The sequence below is a fragment of the Armigeres subalbatus genome, chromosome 1 (assembly GCF_024139115.2).
Source record: "Armigeres subalbatus isolate Guangzhou_Male chromosome 1, GZ_Asu_2, whole genome shotgun sequence".
Lineage (NCBI taxonomy): Eukaryota > Metazoa > Arthropoda > Insecta > Diptera > Culicidae > Armigeres > Armigeres subalbatus.
Genome location: NC_085139.1, coordinates 289,349,646 through 289,371,241, shown reverse-complemented (window position 1 = coordinate 289,371,241; position 21,596 = coordinate 289,349,646). Strand labels below are relative to the sequence as shown.

General features: G+C 44.5%; 2 protein-coding genes across 2 annotated transcripts; both read right to left on the bottom strand.

The window, feature by feature from the left end:
- Nucleotides 1–10,611: 10,611 nt before the first annotated feature.
- On the bottom strand, nucleotides 10,612–11,307 carry LOC134207438 (uncharacterized). The gene has a single exon (XM_062683161.1). It carries the CDS (start codon nucleotides 11,305–11,307, stop codon nucleotides 10,612–10,614), a length of 696 nt encoding a protein of 231 aa, XP_062539145.1.
- Nucleotides 11,308–12,638: 1,331 nt separating this feature from the next.
- Nucleotides 12,639–15,293, bottom strand: LOC134207437 (uncharacterized). The gene is made up of 2 exons (XM_062683160.1): nucleotides 15,042–15,293; nucleotides 12,639–13,670 (listed from the first exon to the last, which is right to left on the bottom strand). Exons 1-2 carry the CDS (start codon nucleotides 15,291–15,293, stop codon nucleotides 12,639–12,641), a joined length of 1,284 nt encoding a protein of 427 aa, XP_062539144.1.
- Between the last annotated feature and the right edge of the window lie 6,303 nt (nucleotides 15,294–21,596).

Here is a 21,596-nt window from a genome sequence, read left to right as displayed (position 1 = left end):
GGGTCCTGAACAACTATGCAGAATTTGGGGCCGATTGGTTGCTCCCCCGCTTTCCGCATCGTGTTTGAAGTTTGTATGGAAATTAGTATGGGAGAAACTATATTTTTGCATTTCTACTACTAGAGGTTTCAGTTCATCGTAAACCAAGTGGCACATTACGTTAAAGTGTAACCCAAAGGATGCCGAAAAACTTTGCTGAAGAAGGCACGTTGCTGGAACGTCCACGAAAAAAGTTATAACGCTTCGAAGATAGAGTGTTCAAACCATATGCAAAAAATCATTTATTCTGCCAGCACTGTCGAACTACGTGAAACAATAATTTAACTGAGTGTTATTTCAAAATTATCGATTTCATAGGACTTTGGAGCTAATGGGAGATATTTGGAATGATTTCACAAAGTAAAAATTCCGACTAGAATGAAAATGGGTTTTGCCCTCTGACAATTACAGGTTGTCCGGTAGTGCTGGCAGATACATTGATTTTTTGCATATGATTTAAACAATCAATTTTCGAAACGTAATAACATTTTTTGTAGACCTTCCAGCTGCGTACCTTCTTCAGCAAAGTCTTTCGGCATCTTCCAGGCTAAATGTTGACGTATTGAGTCACGCGATTGAAGATAAATTGAAGCCGCTAAGAGCAAAAATGAAAAAAAAAACGTTTTCCCATACTAATCTCCATGTAAATTTAAAACGCGATGCGGCATGCGAGGTCGCAACCAATCGAGCCCATATTTTGCACAGTTGATCGGGGTCCCAAAACGATTCAGAAAAACCTTGATCTCACTTGATCTGACGAAGTTTGCGTTTTCCCATACAACTGCGCCCCACTCTAGTAAGTAGTGACCTCAACCAAAAGCAATTATAGCCGCCGGCAAGGGCCAGTGACCAGCGTAGCGTTTTGACGTAGGATTACGTTCTTCGGGAAGACGGAGGTCATTCTGCCGAAAAAAGGCCAGGAAGTATGGGCTAGTATCATAGCCGTCTTCCAATCGATTTTGAAGATTTTTGTATCAATCGATCGACATTTTTCAGGAACTGTTAAAAATCGGTACACCAAACAATCCCGTATGTGCATCGCAAACACAGACATCAAAGTCGTGTAGCTTTCTCTTCAAATGCCGTGTAAATATTTTTTGACGTAGAATTTACGTCTTTTTTACTATACTGGGTGACATTTAGATTTTTGAAAATCGAGAGCGTTACGCTGAGAGGGAAGATTTCAAACGTTACTAGCGCCTTTATCTTTCGATGGATTTTGAAGATTTATATATCAATCGACTCGGACACTCTCCAGCAATTTGTCAATTTCATTGAAACTTAAGATTATTAACTATAAGCTATTGAAATATTCAATTCTTGTCAAAGCCAATAAAAATTTCATATATAAGCAATCCCGTGCATTCCTCACACGGATATCAGAATGCACTATGCCACGGACCTTCACGGGTTCACCGCAATATTTTCTTTGTGTATAAAAGAAGGAGTGCCTGCCGTGTGTGAGTCATTACAATTGGTGACAGCAGCGCGTACTGACGTGCTTTTTGCTCGCGCATTTTTCGTTTCGTTCGTTCGATGTGTTTACCTACACAGCATGCAGTTGCCAGCGGGAGCACTGCTGGTGGGCCTGCGAATATGCATAATAGAAGAGGGTGGTATCGGTTGCGATGGATGCGATCGCCCATCTAGAGGTGTGCGCTGGTCCGATAGTCGTCGGCGACGGCGTTTGTCAGAATTTTGGTCGGCGGCGGCGGCGTTTTCAGCGTTACGCCAAAAGCCATTTTAGCCGGCGGCGGCGGCGTGAATCGGCGTGGCGATTTTTTACGTTTTACTAAGATTTTTTTTTGCATTTTTTCGGGATATTTTCAAGAATCTTTTGAATTTCGCACAAAAATCTAATGAACTTCTCCAGAAAATCAATAAGTTTTTCCAAAATTTGGAAAATATTTTCGAGAAGCGGGCTTGGTAGTCATATGGCTATCGCTTTTGAATCATTCGCAGGAGATCATGGAATCAATCCCAGGTCTGTTCGATTCTCCTACTTTGTATTTTTCTCTATATTTCTCATGTTCGAGCAATCGCTAGAACTGGAAATGGACTTCCATACCGTTTTCATTTCTATCCCCTATACCTTCAACTTGACTATTCTAACAGTAACTGCTAGAATTTGGAAATGAGCTGAAAAGTTCGTTTCCTACGTCCAATTAGAAATTCCATCAGTTGCTCTCTCCTGTTTATCACATTGGTAGCTCGTTAACCAAAACGAACCTGTGCCTCTCGAACCTAATCCAAAACTTCCAATATTTTTTTTATGAACTCGTGGCAAGTGCAGAAGTATATACGGCTTGCAGTAGGGGAGTGGTGATTGCATAATCATTTCCTCCCCTTCCCTACTCTGACATGCATTCTGACGTGACCGACGCTAGTGTGACCTAAAAAATGAGATCACCAGTACTTGTACATTGAAGATGAGTGCTAGTCCCAAGCAAACATTTGTTGGTTCTCTGTGCAAGAACAGCTGATCTGGTCATAATGGAGTAGCAACTACGAGCAGTCAATCAAGCTCAAAGCTCAATTTGGAAAATATTTTCTAGAAATCTTCGGAATTACCAAAAGAAGCTCTTCCCAAATAAAAGCAAAAACGTGTTCTTTATTTACTGTTGAGGTTCAGGTACAAAGTTGAAAGCTCGATACGTTTGACAGTTACAGAGTTCATAGTCGTAGTCGAGAAATATACTATCGGTGGGGGCACAAAGCAGGTTTGCAGACTTAACACGCCCGCTCAAACACTGCAGTTTCCAACTCCCAGACTAGCACGAAGATTTCTGAATGCTGGAGCCGGTAGATTTTTTGTCAAAATATATGCTTGCTGCATTTTGGAAGGAACGTAGTTGATCTTGATGCAGCCTTTCTCCACAAGCTCTACGTACGTAGAAATACTTGACATCAACCTGTTTCAATCGGCCCGAGACCTTGGGGTTGGATGCAATTTTGATTGCGGATTGATTGTCCTCGAGGAAAAAAAGGGTTAATTCACTTGACGGTCACCCTAAATCACGCAAGACACGGCTAAGCCTTTGACTGTGGCACGCAGCACTGTATAGAGCCACCAATTCGGCTTCAGTCGACGATAGAGACACTGTCGGTTGGTTCTTAGATGTCCAACTGACGCTTGAGCCAAATACCTTGAAAAGTGCTCCTGATATCGATCGTCGATCTACGGTGTCACTTTCCCAATCAGCATTTGTATAGATTGCCAACAGGGACTCATCAGCACTGTCTTTGTAAATCAAACTGAAATCAAGCGTCCCTTTTATGTATCGGAGGACTCTTCGTAGATGTTTCCAGTGTTCTTCGGTTGGACAGACCTGAAACTGGCTGAAGTAGTTTGCGATTGCAGCCAAATCCGGTCTCCAAGTAAGCGATGCATACATAATGCAGCCTACCAACTCACGGTAGGGCTTCGAAGTTCTTTCGGGCTCTTCTACTTTCGCTAATGTCGATATCGGACGGCAGTCATCCATTTGGAAGCGGCGCAGGAGACTTTCCATGTAATAACGCTGGCTGATACGCATGGTTTTCTTTTGCACGTCTCTGTCGATCTTCATCCCGAGAAAATTACGGACTTCTCCCAAATCGACCTACTCAAATTTTCTCGCGAGGCATGCCTTAACCAGCACATCATCGACGTACAGAACCAAGATGACCTGACCCTTTCCGGAACCACGGACGTAGAGACAAAGATCGTAGGAGCTTCTCTTGAATCCTAGTTGCTTTACAAATGCATCGAAGCATTCGTTCCATTGCCTCGATGCTTGCTTTAGCCCGTAAAGCGATCGTTCCAAACGACATACAAGATCTGCCTTCTGACTGAAACCCTCCGGCTGCTGCATGTAAATTTCTTCCGCTAATTTGCCGTTTAGGAAAGCCGTCTTTACGTCCATTTGATGGACGACCATTCCTTCGCGATTCGCTATCGCCAGTACTGCCCGCAGCGTGTCCAGCCGAGCTACCGGAGAATAGGTTTCCGAATAGTCAAAACCACGCTTCTGGCTAAATCCTCTAGCAACTAATCTCGCTAACACAATCCATTTCATAGTCCGCATGCCATACTGGGGCACTGCGGTCACGAACTGATCTTCGCGCCAAAACACTTCCATCATTCTGTCCAGAATTGTCGTACACAGTATCACTATCATCTTCGGTCAAACTCGTGTAGTGTTCTTCTTCGTCATCTTCGGGATTCTCTTCGCCACAACTGGCATCTTCCTCGGTAACACTTACTTTATCATGGTTTACCATTTCAATCGCATCACACTTCTTAATCTTTTCATCCTTGCTCAAAACTTGGCGACTCCACAAAAACGACGTCACGAGCCACTACAATTGATCCCGTAGACGGATTTCACACCCTGTAGCCTGATGATGCATTTGAGTAACCAACTCGACGCTTGTTCCTAGCTGCTTTATCTCCTCGTCCACTTAAAAATTCCAAGTTCTCCTCCGGCATTGTTCCGAGTGCTGTCGAGACGGCGGAATAAGCCGGCCCAGCGTGAATAGAAGCTGGCAAACAACATCTAAATCATCAAGAATAGCTCCTGTTCCACGATATTCTCTTACAAGGCGATCGAATTTCAAGAAGTGGTCCTTCATTGCGCCGGATTCGAAACGCAATGCCATCATTTGACGTTTCAAATGCATCCGGCTGGCGATGCTTTTGCGTTCGAAAACGTGCTTCAAAGCATCCTCAATCTCCTTGGGCGTACCTTTCTCCTGTATATACTCCAATTGCGAATCGTGGACACGGGACACCAATAAGGATTTACATTTCTTTTCCTTCTTTAATCTGGCTTCACGTTTGGTCTTCTTGTCTCTCTCGACATCCGCAGAATCGCCCGCTTGCTCAACCAGCTCAGCAACATCTTCCCCCTTCGTTTCGACGCATTCTAGAAGCTCTTTTTCTTCCAGCAGCCCCCGCATCCAGGGTTGCCACATTTAAATCTGTATTTTTGTCCCAGAAAATCTTTATATCTGTATCTCAAGTCAAAAAATCTGTATTGCAAATCTGTATCCATCTGAACCAAATCAAATTCGTCTTTAATATAGTTAGTTTTGAAAAGATAAATTCCGGAAATACTATGCGGAACTACAAGTCAGACATGACAATATTCAGCATTTTTTGCACATTTCATTCCAAGGATTACAAATAAATGAATACAAGCAACAATGTTTGCTTTTTCAATGTTTAATATTTGATCATTTACGTGGCATATTTACTTACAACATATACCACGGATCCAGTATAGCCAGATGCACAACAACTTTATTGTACTAATATTCAGCTACACAGAAAAGAATCACTGAAAAACTGTTTCAAAGCATTTCAGATGGGATCTATGATAGTTACACCTGATTGTTTAGTATTATTTTTAGAACATTTTCTAAGACCACATGTATTAAAATGTAATCTTAACAATTTCCTCAACATAATCTGATCGAATTTTAAAATCATTGATGTACATGAATTGCCAATTAAGAACAAAACCTACCAGAGACCACATGTTCTGTATTTTTAAATTGAAATAGTTAATCTCAAAATGGTTCTTTATAAGATAATTTCAGATTAGCATAACAGTAATTTACAATAATTTTTGGTACCAAAATTTTCCAAAAATCTGTATATCTGTATATACAGATTCTTGGTCACAGCCTTACCTCAAAAATCTGTAAAATACAGAAAAATCTGTATATGTGGCAACCCTGCTCATTTGGCCGAATGCCGTTTGGCCGAATAGCTAAAAAAATTAACCTCAAATTACGAGTAGCGAGGAGTGAGAAATGAAACGTGAGTAATGAGAAGTAAGAAGTGAGAAGGGAGATGTGAAAAGTGTGAAAAGAAAAGTGAACGGAGTACTGAGAACAGAGAACTTCTTTCTTCTTCTTCCTCTTCTTTTCTTCTCCTTCCTTATCCTTCTTCCTTCTTCCTTCTTCTTCCTTTTCCTTCTTCCTCCTTCCTTTTTTATTTTTCCTTCTTCTTCCTTCTTTCTTTTTCCTTCTTCCTTGTATCTTTTTCCTTCTTCCTTTCTCATTCCCCTATCTTTTTTCTTTCTTTTTTTCTTCCTTCTTCCTTCTTCCATATTCCTTCTTTATTCTTCCCTTTTCCTTCTTCTTCCTTCTTCCTTCTTCCTTTTTCCTTTTTCCTTTTTCCTTCTTCCTTCTTCTTTATTCCTTCTACCTTTTTCCTTCTTTTTTCTTTCTTCTTCCTTCTTCTTCTATCTTCTTCCTCCTTCCTTCTTCCTTCTACCTTTTTCCTTTTTCCTTCTTCATTCTTCCTTCTTCCTGTTTCCTTCTCCCTTCTTCCTGATTCCTGTTTCCTTCTTCCTCCTTTCTTATTCCTTCTTCTTTCTTCCTTCTTCCTTTTTCCTTCTTCTTTCTTCCTTCTTCCTTCTTCCTTCTTCCTTCTTCCTTCTTCCTTCTTCCTTCTTCCTTCTTCCTTCTTCCTTCTTCCTTCTTCCTTCTTCCTTCTTCCTTCTTCCTTCTTCCTTCTTCCTTCTTCCTTCTTCCATCTTCCTTCTTCCTTCTTCTTTCTTCCTTCTTCCTTCTTCCTGCTTCCTTCTTCCTTCTTCATTCTTCCGTTTTCTTCCTTTTTCATCTTCTTTCTATCTTCTTTATTTCTTCTTTCTTTTTCCTTCTTCCTTCTTCATTCTTCATTCTTCCTGCTTCCTTCTTCTTTTTCCTTCTTCCTTCTTTCTTCTTCCCTCTTTTTTCTTTCTTCTTTATTCTTCCTTCTTCTCTCTTCCTTCTTCCTTCTTCTTTCCTCCTGCTTCCTTTTCCTTCTTCCTGCTTCTTCCTTCTTCTTCCTTTCTTTTTTCTTCCTTGATTATTTCCCTTCTTTTTTGTTTATTCTTCATTCATAGAATTTCAACTATTCGGCCAAACGGCATTCGGCCAGATGGCGTTCGGCCAAATGACCTTTCGGTCAAATGGCATTCGGCCAAACGACATTCGGCCAAACGGCATTCGGCCAAATGACCCCAAACCGTATTGTCAATAAGAAATTCATGGGAAATTCTATTGGTAGAAAGCGACATACGGCCAAACTGGTAATTTGGTCGAAAAAGTTGTTTGCCCTAACAGGTCGTTTGGCCGAATAGGTCATTAGCCCAAATATGCTGTTTGACCGAAATTGTCGTTTGACAGAATGGAACATTTGTCCGAAAATATCGTTTAGGCCAATAGGTTATACGGCCAAATGTCAATAACTGCCGGGAAATTTAATCCAAAATATCGACTTTTACGTTGAAAAAGCCTTTTCTCGAACGACCGTCGAACGAACTTTCGTAAGCTCTCTACTTTTGAATTCGATACTGGCCTTTAAGCCAAAAGCCATCTAACCAAATCCCATTAAGCCGAATTGAACGTTTATCCAAAACTGTTAGGTCAAAATGGTTTGACCATAAATGTTGATAGTGTGAGCGAAAACGACATACAGCCGAACTGGTAGTTTGGCCGAAAAAAATCGATTTACCGAATAAAACATTTGCGAAAATGCCGTTTGGTAGGAATGGTTATTTGGCCCGAAAATTTCCTTTCTGCAAAACCAGGGTGTCTACTACCTGGAAAAACCTGGAAAACCTGGAATTATCAGGGAATTCCTGACATAATCAGGGAAATTTCAATACCCTGTGATCATGAGTGAAATTCTCTCAGAAGATGAAAAAAATCCTTATAAATATTTGAATAATTATTTGAGAATTTCCAAAGCTATTCTTGGTGAAATCTAGGAATTTATTCGGGAAATCAATTAGGGATTGCTTAGTAAATTCTTTTGAGTATTCCCTCGGAAATTCTTTAGGAATATATTATAAAATAATAAATTAGTAAGGATTTTTCAAAGCAATTTCTGGAGGAACTTCCGAAGGAATTTCGAGATCAGTTTTCCAAGGAATATCGGGAGGATTTTTCAAAGAAATCACCTGAAGGGATTTAAAAAAAAAATAAAAGTGTAAGTGATTTATGAAGAATTGTTGCTAAAGGAATTCTTGAAAGAATAGCCGAAGGATTTTTCAAAGGAGTTTCTAAAGGTATTTTCGACGAATTTCAAAAGAATTCTTAAAAGCAAAATATCCGGAAAAATTCCTCCAGGTGTTTTCTAAACTTTTCCACGAGATACTTCTGCATGAGTTCCCAAAAATTTCAAAAGAATTCCCGAAGCATTTTCCGAAGGTTTTTACAGTAAAGCCATAAGTAATAGAACGCTAGTGGCGCTGAAACCATTAAAATTATTCTGCCAAAATATAATTCAATAAGCTTAATAACCTACTCAGATTACAATTAGATTATTTATCGTAAAAATATCTTGTTTAAGTGAAGTAAGAGAATTGAATGTATGGGGATGGCATCAGGTTGTTGTTTATCAGAATATTTATGATCAAAAAAGGCGTTATCTGAATAGGCTATAAATTGACCGCTTTGACACTTACCTTGGCTGCTAGGTCTAAACGAACTAGATGTTGGTCACACACTAGAACAAACTAGATGCTGGTCACGCGAACAGGAGCAACAATAGTAATCTCGGGTATATACTCCGTGTCAGGTATAAGGACGTTAGGCATAAAGGATGTGAAGCATAAAATGCCCAAAAAACAGCCCACGACATAAAAAAGGTCGTATTACGCCTAACGTCCTTATGCCTAACGTCATGGACCAAGCAATCTTATATTTTTGCATCAACACATTTCCGAAAGGAGTTCTCGCAAGAAGTTCTGAAGGAATTCCTAAGTAAATTCCCAAACCTATTTCCGGAACAAATCCTTAAGAGGATTTCTTAAGTTTCTTTTAAAAAGAAATAGCTGAAATAAAATTCAAAGAAATTTTCGAAAGATTTTTTAACCAAATTTCCAAAGAAAGAATTAAAAAACCGTAAGGAATTGCCAAATGCATCTATAAAACAATTGCCGGAACCATTTTATGAGATGTTTTCTAAAGTTTTTGCAAATAAATTTTCAAATGAAATCCTGGAGAAAGTTCTAAGGGAAATTCTGAAGCAATTCTTAAAGCTCCCTTTTGAAGTAATTTCCGAAGGAATCTATGGAGAAATGTTCAAAGGAATCCTGGAGGAATTTCTCATGTGATTCCTGAAGTAATTTTTATTGAATGGCTGAAGTAATTTCTGGGTGAACTTGCAGAAGGAATTCCTGGAAGAATTTCTTCAGTAATTTACAACATTGCTTATGTGAGGCAACCAATTTTTTTTTAAATTGTTTTTCGCGATATTTACTTGTTTGAACCGTTCATTTTGCTGCTAAAATCTGTATATGGCAAGTTTATTTTTTTCCTGGAAAATAATGTAAAACACCTGGAAAAAACCTGGAAAAATCAGGAAATTTTGTTTTTGAAGATGAGTAGACACCCTGAAAACAACCCTTCTGGCTGAACGGCATTTTCTGTCAAAGGGCCTATTCGTATAAACGTCTTTTTGGCAAAATGATCAATTCAGCCGAACGACGCTTCTTAAAGAAGGTTGCAGAAAGTACATTTTGGGCCAAATGGCTTTTTCTGCCGCAACTGTACCGCGCTAATTAAACACGAAAGTTCTATGTGAAGTTGAAAAGTTCACGTAAGGGCCACGTGCCACAGTCTGACATGTGTAAGGACATAAATGGAAATCTTCTTACGGACGAGCATGAGGTGATCCAAAGGTGGCGGCAGCACTACGAAGAGCACCTGAATGGCGATGTGGCAGACGAAGATGGCGGTATGGTGATGGACCTGGAAGACCGTACGCAGGACATAATTTTATCGGCTGCGGATCTCCAGGAGATCCAGGAGGAGATTGGCCGGCTGAAGAACAACAAAGCCCTGGGGTTGACCAACTACTAGGAGAGCTGTTTGTACACGGTGGTGAGGCACTGGCTAGAGCGCTGCACTGGGTGATTACTAAGGTTTGAGAGGATGAAGTTCTACAGCAGGAGTGGATGGAAGGTGTCGTGTGTCCCATCTACAAAAGGGCGATAAGCTGGATTGTAGCAACTACCGTGCAATCACATTGCTGAACGCCGTCTACAAGGTACTCTCTCCACATTTTATGCCGTCGACTAGCACCAATCGCAAGGGAATTCGTGGGGCAGTATCAGGCGAGTTTTATGGACGAACGCTCTACCACAGACCAGGTGTTCGCCATTCGCCAGGTACTGCAGAAATCGTGCCCACACATCATCTATTCATCGACTTCAAAGCAGCATATGATACAATCGATCGGGACCAGCTATTGCAGCTAATGCACAAACACGGATTTCCGGATAAACTGACACGGTTAATAAAAGCGACGATGGATCGGGTTATATGCATAGTTGGCGCCACAGGGGCATTTTCGAGTCTTTTTGAAATGCGCAGAGCGTTACGGCAAGATGATGGTCTTTCGTGTCTGCTATTCAACATCGCTTTGGAAGGGGTAATACGAAGAGCAGGGATTAACACGAGTGGTAAAATTTTCAATAAGACCGTCCAGCTATTTGGCTTCGCCGACGACATAGATATTATGGCACGTAACTTTGAGAAGATGGAGGAAGCCTACAACAGACTGAAGAGGGAAGCCAAGCGGATCGGACATCAACACTTCAAAGACGAAGTACATGATAGGAAGAGGTTCTCGTCTATTTTCAGTACTCTAGTACCAAGAATCTTCTTGAAGTGTGCCTTGAACGATTTGACTTGAGCCTCCCACACACCTCTAAAGTTGAGCGTGCGAGGTGGTATGAACCGAAACTCGATTCCGTCAGAACTAGTATCCTTCACGAGTGTGTCTTGGAAGCTTTGGTCATGGAACAGTCGGTTAAACTCTGTCAGTTCACGTTTTGCGCTGACGAACGTAGTTGCGTTGTCGCACATTACCAGCTGCGGCTTACCTCGACGAGAAGTGAACCTTTTCAGCCCAGCCAGAAAGGTTTGCGTGGTGAGGTCCATCACCAACTCCATGTGAATGGCCTTGACGACCAAGCATACGAAAATCGCTACGTAGCACTTCACCGGACTTGCTCTACGATTGGAATTGCTCACGAAGAATGGACCACAGTAATCCAGTCCTACGTTCATGAACGGTGAAGCTGGGGTGACTCTTGCCGATGGGAGATCGGCCATCAATTGATCCCGAACCTTGGGCTTGCTACGAAAGCATGGAATGCAGTCGTGAATCACTTTCCTCGCCAAACTGTGGATGTGTACCGGCCAGAATTTTCCTCGCACGGCCGAGATCAGTAGTTGTTGGCCAGCGTGAAAGAGCTTATAGTGATAATGTCTAATGACCATTCTAGCGAGCGGATGATTATGATGGAGAATGTAAGGGTGTTTGCGATCAAATGATATTGATGCCTTAGAGAGCCGGCCACCGACGCGCATCACGCCGTCACATAATTGAAGATTTAAAGAAGCGATATTGGACGAATCGTGTACTCTTCCACTTTTAGCTAAACTTGCCAGTTCTTGCGAGAAGCATTCTTCCTGGGACAAGCGAACCAAAGCAACTGTTGCCTGCTCCTGTTCTGCTAATGTCAAGCGTCCAATTCTTCTGAACTGTCTATTGCATGTTTGTGCGTTGAAGTGCGTCGAAGCAGAAGTGCAACGATCCGAACTAGTTCTGTGAACGAGGACCGTTCTCCAAAGATTTCACTTGGTGGAACTGCTTGAGCCGGGAAAGCTGAAGTAGGCCGCTCTTCTAGCATTGTTGGATCTAGTTTTACTTTGGGAGCATCGTATGTGTGTGGCCAAAACTGTTGATCTTGAGACAGCCACCGTGGACCTTCAAACCAAAGCGTTTGGTACTGAAGGTACGCTGGAGACATTCCCCGAGAAATGAGATCTGCGGGATTTTCGGTGCCTGGAACATGACCCCACATTCCATCTTTCGTGAGGTGTTGAATTTCTGACACACGGTTTGCCACAAATATCTGCCAGCGAGAGGGTAATGAAGCCAACCAACATTTGACTATCATCGAGTCTGTCCAGAAGAACGCTGAGATATTGGGTTGCACTTGGTTGTACTTCTCATACAGATAACTTAGCAAAAGTGCTGACGAAAGATCAAGACGTGGAATGCTCATTATCTTCTTTCTCCGTTGAAGGCTTTCCAAAGATGCCACTCTGGACTTGGAGATTATTAGACGAACGGTGACGCTACCGGCCGCGGTGGTACATCGAAGGTAGAGGCACGCTCCATAGGCAGCTTCAGATGCATCGCAGAAACCATGTAACTGCACCCCAGTGCAGTCGTTGCTGAAGCCACTCCAACGAGGAATCGGTATTGATTCCATAGCGATTATGTTCTGCTTGTACTCTTTCCACAAATTCTGAAGTGACTCATCGAGAGGATCATCCCAGCCGCACTTGAGTAACCAAAGACGTTGGATGAAAATTTTTGCTTGGACTATTACTGGGAGAACCAGACCCAATGGATCGAAAAAGCATGTTGCGTCGGAGTGAACAGTGCGTTTCGTAATTTTTGAAGAATTTGATCTCCACTCAGGGAACGTGAAGCAAAATTTGTCTGACTGCGTATCCCACCGCAGTCCCAAGGTTTTCACAATCGCGCTAGATGAATCCAGGTCCAGAACGACGCGTTCATCGCGTAGATGCTGGGCAGTTTAGCAAGTAGCCTTGCTGAGTTCGAATTCCACTTTCTCAAGGTGAAACCTGCCGTGTCGGTCAACTGAATCACTTCCGTCATCAGCTTTCGAGCTTCGTTTACCGTGTTTGCACCTGACAGCATGTCGTCGACATAAAAGTCCTCTCGGATGTGTCAAACTGTTGTCTTCTCCCAATTTCTTCACACATCTTGTGGCCAGATACGAGGCACTCGCGGTGCCGTACGTGACTGTGAGCAGCTCGAATGTCTTCACTGGTTCCTCTGGTGTGTCTCTCCACAGAATGCGCTGCAGACCTTGATCTTCTTCTTGCACTCGAACCATGCGGTACATTTTTGCAACGTCAGCCGTGACCGCAATACGGTTGAGGCGAAATCGGAGGATTGTGGAGATTAGATCATTTTGGACTACTGGTCCCACCATCAAAGCGTCGTTAAGCGATATTCCGCTTGAAGTTTTGCACGACGCGTCAAACACGACTCTCAACTTGGTTGTTGTACTCTCGGGCCGCAACACAGCGTGGTGCGGCATGTAATACACCGGATTCCCAACGACTTGTTCACCATCGACTTCTTTCATGTGGCCCATTAGGATGTATTCGTGGATGAATTCCTTATAGGCCTCCTTCAACTGCTTGTTCCCGCTGAATCGCTTCTCCAAGCCGATGAACCGCTTCATGGCTATGCTTCGGGATTCTCCTAGACGTTCCAACATATGGTCTTTCTTTGGCAGCGTTACTACAAACCTGCCTTCTTGATCGCGTACTGTGGTTCTGGTGAACACTTCTTCGCACGCTGCTTCTTCCACCGAATGTGTGCGATTCACATGACATGCATCTAATTCCCAAAATCTGGAGATCATTTCTTGTAGATCAGCTGTAGAGCTGACGTAACTGGTGGCCGCGGGTACGATGCTTGGCGCTTTGGGAACTCTTCCGGACACGACCCAACCGAAGACCGTCTCTTGCAGCGTTGGACCGCACTCGAACAATTTTCTTCTCCCGGTCAGCAAAATATCGAAATAAAACCCCCGCTACAATGATCATGTCTATGGGGCCAGGTTCTCCAAACGAGGAATCAGCTAGTGTCACATAATCAGTCGAACTGGTCTAAGTGGTAAACTTTGTGTGATCTTCAGCAGAATGTGGAATTGTATGCACTCAGCACATGAAGAGATTGACGAATTTCTTGGTTCTACGTTAGCTTCTACTGATTTCCTTGACATCACACTGCTACTGCCGATTCCTTTACCTTCAGAACGTTCTTCATTTCGTGGAATTCCAACTCTTGGAAAAGTTACTGGTCATGTAGCAAAACTCCGAGCACGAATCAAGGAGAGCTCTAGCCAGAGCGATATTGCCAAAACGGTCAATTACTTTGACGATTGCTGTTGCCATCAACACTTGACCAGTTGTTGTGTTAATATCATACGTAGCTTCAGAAGTTTGGAGGGAAATTGCAGGTTGTGGGCTAGTGGTGGGTTGTGAGTGAGTGTCTTTTAAGCGTATTACGGGGTATGACGATGTGAGTTGTGATTGTGATGATGGATGAGTGGAATGTGTTTGTGTCTGGCTTTGTGCTTTGAAACGATCTTGCTGTGACTGTTGCTGGCTCACTGGTGAAGCTCGATCAGGTCGATTACGCGCTCATGGAACGAAGGGAGCAATACTGGCAGGAACAGATGGCTTCACTGGACGACCACTGCCTGACGAGCATCCTTCTGCGAAGTGACCAACATTCAACCAGTTTCTGCAAAGCCGCTTCCTGTTGATGCTTTCTACACGTTGAGCCACAGTTTTGGAGTTTAGTGCACTTGAACGGAAGATGGAAAGAGTTTCCCCAAAACAAGCACCGCGCGCCGTTGAGATTGGGAAGATGTGTGTGCCGTTGATAACCGATGCCGCTTACTGTCAACATCGTGGGTTCTTGAAGGAGCAATTGACTGCAGCACTGCACATTGATCTCGAAGGAACTGCATCAGATCTTCGAACTTGGGAACGTCTTTACTATTATGGTGTGTCTCCCAGTGACGGAGGGTTGTTGAATCGAGGCGATAACAAACCATATACGCTAGTATCCAGTTGTTTGTCTGCTCCCCAATCTTGCTCAGCATCAGCAAGTTTTTGTCGAACTCACTTATGACATGGTTCAAAGACTCGCATCTTTCTCTACGCATCGGTTAGACGGCAAACAGTGCGTCCAGATGGGCTTCCACAATGAGTTTTCTCTTGGATTGTTCCACTGAAACTCGGCAGCTTAATATCCGGAAGCTTAACTCGGGACACAGCCTGTTATTGCATCCTGTTGTTCTCGTTATCCTGTGTTGGAAATTCTTTCTTCGGACGAAACTGGATGAGGGCAGCCTTGACTTAATAGAGAAATGACTCTTCAAAACCCTTCTCACGCATTTCTCGTTCCGCTCGAGTGTTCTCCGACGGGTTTCCTTCAGTTTCCTGCTCTTCGTAGAAGATTTCAATTTTTGACGCACACTGTAGAACTTTTTCACGGCTTCTTCGATGGCTTCCAGGCGTACATCAATCTGCGGTTCGTGTTTCCCCTTCTCGAAAGCTTGGCTAAAATGAGCGATTCCGTTGATAATTCCAACCAGCTGCTTCTTTTGCTTTTTCAGCTCTCTGAACTCTTCAACAGTTACCATTTTTCACTTCACTTACAATACTGCTGGATGACGATAACACGTACAAATTTGTGGCAATTGACTTTTCACAGCTTAAGTTCAAGTTCAATGTTCGAATCACTTCAGTCACTATACTCATCAGCAGTACTGTAGATTGCCAATCAAGTTCATTACACAGATTTAGCACTTTACACTCACTGTTGTTCTGCACCTGCACGACCTCGAAGACTTTTTTTTTTTCTTCCTAAACAATGGAGGGGGAATCTGCTCAACAGACATCCTGGGTTGACCAGGAAGTGCGGGGTTAGGGATTACCGAGGGAGGCAGGACTACATCTCCGACCCGCTAAACCGTTTCCATTGCCGCCAAGCCCATAGTCCCTTCGGTACAACCAGAAAGTAATGCTTCAAAGGGGGGCCAATGCACAACGCACCCTCGAGGTTAGCTGCGTGTCCTTGCAGCACCGAACATCGTAACTCGCTTTTTTAGAAGAGCACCATGGTATCGTGCCAGCGCGTTGCCGGCTTTCCAGGTGGCCTTACCACGCCCTATGTCCTCGGAAGGTGGGAAGGGTCGACTTCGCGCCTGCTTCCCTCTGCACAACTGGTATCAAGAATGATGATGCCGCGTGCACCCCAAATTGACCTTTCTGCGATAGGGCCTATTCGCCAGCACACAGAGGGACTTGCCGACGCGAGGCCTACGCCTGCCCCAGCCTTGACGAGGACCCTTTCTGTCCTCGGGCTCGGAACCCCTCCCGGTTGACCGACGCCGCGAAAACGACGATACCATGTTGTTCTTCGCGCGGCCACTTGTTCGATAAAAGGATCGAGTTCGACCACAGAGCATGACCACCGGTATGACCCATGAAGCCGACTCCGATCCCTTGGACCACCTCTTATTTGCGCCTGAACTAGCCATCCTTGAGTCCACGCGCCACCTTCTGTGTAGCTCCGAGACGATTTGGGCGATAACCGATAAAACGGCGTTCCAGCCAACTTCATCTTTACACATCCTCCGAACTAGGTTGTCCGGGGTAGTGTCCAGACCACATGTGGCAAGCATGTGGTCATGCATTGCGCGAAAACGTGAGCACACGAACAACACGTGTTCCGCCGTTTCCTCTAAACCTGCGCACACCAAACACTCGGGCGAGGCCGAGCAAGCCAGCTGCTTTACCTGCACTTTGATTTTGCAGCACGCTTAAACGCCGGGCACATCGAACCCCCCATGGGGTGCTTGCTGTTCACAGCTTTGCTGGAACAAATCAAACAATTGCGAGGGTTCGTGCAGCATTGTGCCTTATGTCCCTCCAATCCACAGCGTCGGCAGAAATTGCTTCTGTCAGGGCCTTTGCAATCCCATTGCTTGTGCCCCGGTTCCAGGCACTTGAAGCAAACTTCGGGTTCCTCGTATATGCCCACAGGGCATACCGACCATAACTTGACTACCTTGGAGGCGTCCGCTGCAGATAGCCGAATCAATGCCACCTGTGTCCCTGCCGGACCTTTCCGTAGCCGAACGACTGCGGTGGGCGTCTCCACTTCACACTGTCGCCGCAGTGCCGTGACGAGCTCTTCGACTTCGGTGATCTCGTCCAAGTATTTAACCCTTAACTTCACCTCCGTCGTGAGTACCCTCACCTTGACCGTCTCGCCTAGGACCTCCTCCGCCAACTTCTTGTAGGCGGCGCCCTTTTGCGAGACGCCCCGCTTCAGCTCGAGGATCATCTCGCCCATCCGGGTACGTCTACGTCTACGACGTACGTCGGAGCCGAGTTCACCGAGCTTGACGTCACTCCTCATCGCCTTCAAAACATCCGAGTACTTAGCCTCGTCCGCCGTGATGACTAGAGCATCCCCCCTGGAGCGATTGGCGCCTACCCTAGACTTCTTGCTACCCTCATTCGACGTCTTCGGTTTCCTCTTGTTCTTGACCAGGGTCCAGGAGGCGTCATCCCCCTCTATTTCCCTGGTCTGGTGCTGCTGAGAACTTTCAGCCTGCCGTAACCCCTTACCACCGTCTTTCCTGAGTGGACAGACCTTTCCAGGTCCTTCCTCTCCTGGTTTTGGAGGTACCTGGCCGGGGTTCAGCTTCCCAGCCCCACTACCCTTGTACGGGGTAGTAACCCTCCGCGTTTTGGAGCGGCCCCCAGGGAGCTCATCCCCTGGAAACGGTCTCCCCCGTTTTTGTGTCTGCTCCGTTGGAGCAGTCACCCCCGACGTACCCGCAAATACTTGAGCCTCAGTCTGAGTAGACTTTGGTACCACCGTCTTCGCTGGCACGCCTTCGGTCGATTCGACCTTGCCCGAGTCCGCGAATCCTTGGGCCTCAGTCTGGGTAGACCTCGACTCCACCGATTTCACGGGTTTACACTTGGCCGTCCCGACCGCCCTCTCCAGCTTGGCGTCCAGCATCGACTTTGGAAGTTTCTGCAAGCTCATCTTGAGGTCCTTACTGATATTATGCTTCGATGACGCAAAGTCGATGATGGCGTCCAGCTGTTCCGTCGCCACCTCGAAGGCCGAAAGCCCATCGCGTTTGCGGTTCATCGCCTCCACAAGCCATGAGCCGTCAATAACCCCTACCGGCGTTTTTCTAGCCGAGAGGAAGGTTGAGTGACCCACGCTGGCGCTGCGCACTGAGCTGCCGACTATTGCCTCTGGCCTCCTAGGCGGAGACCTGAACAACCCACCTCTTGCGAAGGGGTTGTCGCCTACACTACTACCACTAATTGAAGAATTGACTTGGTTTTCCATTTTGGTCCCACGAGTTGCTCGGGAAAAGAGGTCCACCACGCCAGAGCCCAGCATGACGCGGTAAGGGACAATTACTGTGGAGGGTGCACAGGTACCCCACAGGCTCCGTTAAAGACCTAGCTTATTATTTCACCCCCCTGGCCATGCATCCCCTCGGCACGGGTCGCTTGACACCTTGGGATTAGGGGTTAGGGACGATGGTCTAACTCGCAGTGGCCATGGGGAGGGGTCGTCAAGCCCTTGGACAAAGTCCCTGCTGACCTTGAAGACTGCTACCGGAATAGTGTACATCAACGTTCCGCGCGATCGATCGATTACCAGCAAGTTGACAGCCTGGGATAATTCCAGCAAATTGACAGCGAGCACCAAGAAAAGCAATCAATCAAGCCAAGAGACTATAAACCAAAGGGCAATCCAACTCAATCCAGGTCAAAATCCCAGAAAATTTTATTTTGATAATTTTATTTCGCTCCACTTTGCTCACTCGTTTACCCACATGCAACCCAACCACACAAAACCAAGCCACACAAACCATGCAACGATACTTCCCTGACGGCAACCGAGATGCATCCATTTACTGCTTCTAGCTGTCCTCATGCAAATTGTCCTCTGTCGTCGACACGTCCCGTGGTCTCCGTTTGATGATTGATTTCTATATCGGGGACATCATCCAACCGCCAAAATGCCGCTTGGTTGGCAGAAGAACAACGGCAACACGATGCCGACAATAGCACTTTGCACAATATCTATTCTTTCGACTTCTATTCTAACTGCGCGGGAAGTCCATGAACGATGGCACTCTGTTCCACTTATGACCAGCAGCGTGGCCGACGCTTATGAAGTCATTTATTGTTCACCCGAAAGCAGGGCACTTGAATTTGCGAATAAATTCGCTACGTTCACTTAATTCCACCGGTTAAAATTCGGTTCGATGGACCATGTTCTGGCACGGACCTTATGAAGTGGACTGTATGGGGGATTATGTCCGCCCAGACATGGATTCTTCTGAGGTCTCTGACCTCGCCTTCGACCTTCTTCCGTTACACGGATTACCTGACACTGTACTTGGAGGTTGTAAGTTCAATCTTTATTTCGCGGTGGATCGACACTGAGGAAGACAAGTTGTCTGATTCTGATCTGAAGCTTAACTGATATATATCAATGCTTATGTCAATGTGATCTAATGAGAATTGAACTAGATGTTCTCAATCTATCTCGGACCGAACATGAACAAGTATAATTAAGAAAAAATATCCTACCTGTATTCAGATGGAGTTCAAATTAACATTATTTTAGATAGGAAATTATTAAATAACAATGCTCAATAAAATTTGTCCAATCACACTTTGGTCACTTGTTTATATAATTAACTTTACTTTTTATTCTCTTTGACGTCTACCCACACAAGTATATTTAATGTCAAACATGGCAACCTTGCGTTACGGCAATCTAGATGGTACTATGCAATCACTGCCACCTGGGAGGAGCACTCGCCATCACATTTTCTTTCATAAAACAACATTCCCTCAGATTTTACATCATTTATTGTTTCAGAAAGATGATTCATCTGGCTGCATTCAGGATTCCAACACTACATGATGACATCTTCACAATGCTGGATCGCAGCAAGTCAAGATCATCAACAAAACCAAACGGTAATTGCCAAGCTAGCTATCTGTTATCATTAAACAACAAAAAGTTAAAAAAATCATTTGGGGTCCCGTAGCGTAGTTGGCTACACGTTCGCCTTACAATCGGATGGTCATGAGTTCGATTACCAGCCCCTCCACCTAACCATCGTCAGTCGCCGTATCCGCAGGCCACGCGCCGTATCTGGGGTACGCGCTTTACCGTCACGGGCTGCCTGATGACGACTGACAACTTGTTATTCTCGAAGGCATTCCTCCAACGTTGTCCGGATAAATGGCAACCGAACAATGTTACGATCAACGACACAATGGATTCATTATGAGATGGACTGGCAACGACAGCAATAATGAGTAAAGGAAATCTAAAAATAGATTCTGCATGGATGCTGTAAAGCAGAATATCACAGTAGATTCTTGGCACAGTAGCGGTTAAGTAACACAGAGTGCCTAACAAATAGAGAAAGGAATAAAAGAAAAAAAAACATTCTTAATTATACACTCAAATAGATTAGACATAAAGCTCAAACTTTCTTTCCGTCACTGTTTCACTGTGTTTCCACGGGGGCCTTGCAAAGCTGTGCGGTAAGATGCGCGGCTTCAAAGCAAGACCATGCTGAAGGTGGCTGGGTCCGGTCCAGGTTGGAAATTTTCTCAACTTCCCAGGGCATAAAAGTGTTAGCCTCATGATATACGAATGCAAAAATAATAACTTGGCTTAGAAACTTCGCAGTGGAAGCAGCAAACATTTCAGGGCTTGTCAGTTTCTCGAATTCTCAACAAGAATACTTAGTTCCGAAGTATTGAAGAAAAAAACATTTCTCATCCTTTTGAATCGTCATAGAAATTCCATATTTCGCTTCGTTTTGTATCGACATGAAAAAGTATGATTAATCAGTACACAAGCTTGCAATTAGATCGTCTTAAATAATTAAATCAACTTTGTTCAAGTTCACCTGCAATTGCAAAACAATTGCAGGTGAGTTTGCTATTTGGGTACGCTCCTCTTACTCAAATTACATCAAATGACATAACAACGTAAACGCGACATGACCATATCCCAAATAAGAACGCCTGCGTCCCAAACACGTCTTCATCGTTTGAAATATTCAACTCAGTACGTAATTGCGTAATGCACACATTCCATGAACGTAACAGCCACTGACCTCGGAAGTGTCACGTGGTAGCTCCGTTTTGAGCGTCTCATTCTTCACGATTTGTTTATCCGTCAAATCTGTTCATCCGAACGATTATAGACAAAACAACAGCTTCTGATTGTGGTTTTTGCACCATTCAGTTGCCTGACATCCGTCCATAATCCAAACGAGCAAACATTATCCATTCGTATGACAGAGACGAATTTGTGCGGATGAGCAGCGAGTCGAAATTTTAAGACCATCAACAATCAGCCGTCTCGAAAGCGATCCAATTTTATTGATTAGATAAGCAAATGTGTTTCGCGGACCGGCAAGCGGCTTCCGAGAATTTCATCACCCAGTCCGCTTGACTACATGCAGACGTATGTGGGACGTTGGATGAAGCAGGAGCAAGCAGCAGTCTACGCGAGAGCCAGAAACGGGAGCGCGCTTATATTTTATGGGAAATTGATGGGATTTCAAAAAATGATGAATAGCCTCTGAAATCCAAGAGCTGAGGCGTAGAAATTGTAAAACAAAAATGTTATGATGTCTACACCGAGAGAACGCTCGCTCGGTAATTTTATCTCTGTGTCTCGTCTTCCATCCAACTCCGAAGGGGCGAGTTCTGTTTAGTCTCGCACATGCGCCACAGTCCACTGTGCCCGCACATGTCCGTCCACGGATCCGGCGCTGATGGTCGATGTGCAATGCCATATCCTCTCCAGCTCCACTCCTTGCGACGACATTTCATCATTTATGGTTCTTATCACTCCAACCACA

What these genes read in the sequence shown, in the direction of transcription:
- LOC134207438 (XM_062683161.1), bottom strand. Translation starts at nt 11,307, where the DNA reads ATGGTCATTAGACATTATCACTATAAGCTCTTTCACGCTGGCCAACAA.
- LOC134207437 (XM_062683160.1), bottom strand. Translation starts at nt 15,293, where the DNA reads ATGGTAACTGTTGAAGAGTTCAGAGAGCTGAAAAAGCAAAAGAAGCAG. An exon ending in TCGAGCGGAACGAGAAATGC is followed by an intron (nt 13,671 to 15,041) that starts GTGAGAAGGGTT and finishes TGATCATTGTAG; the next exon opens with CGGGGGTTTTATTTCGATAT.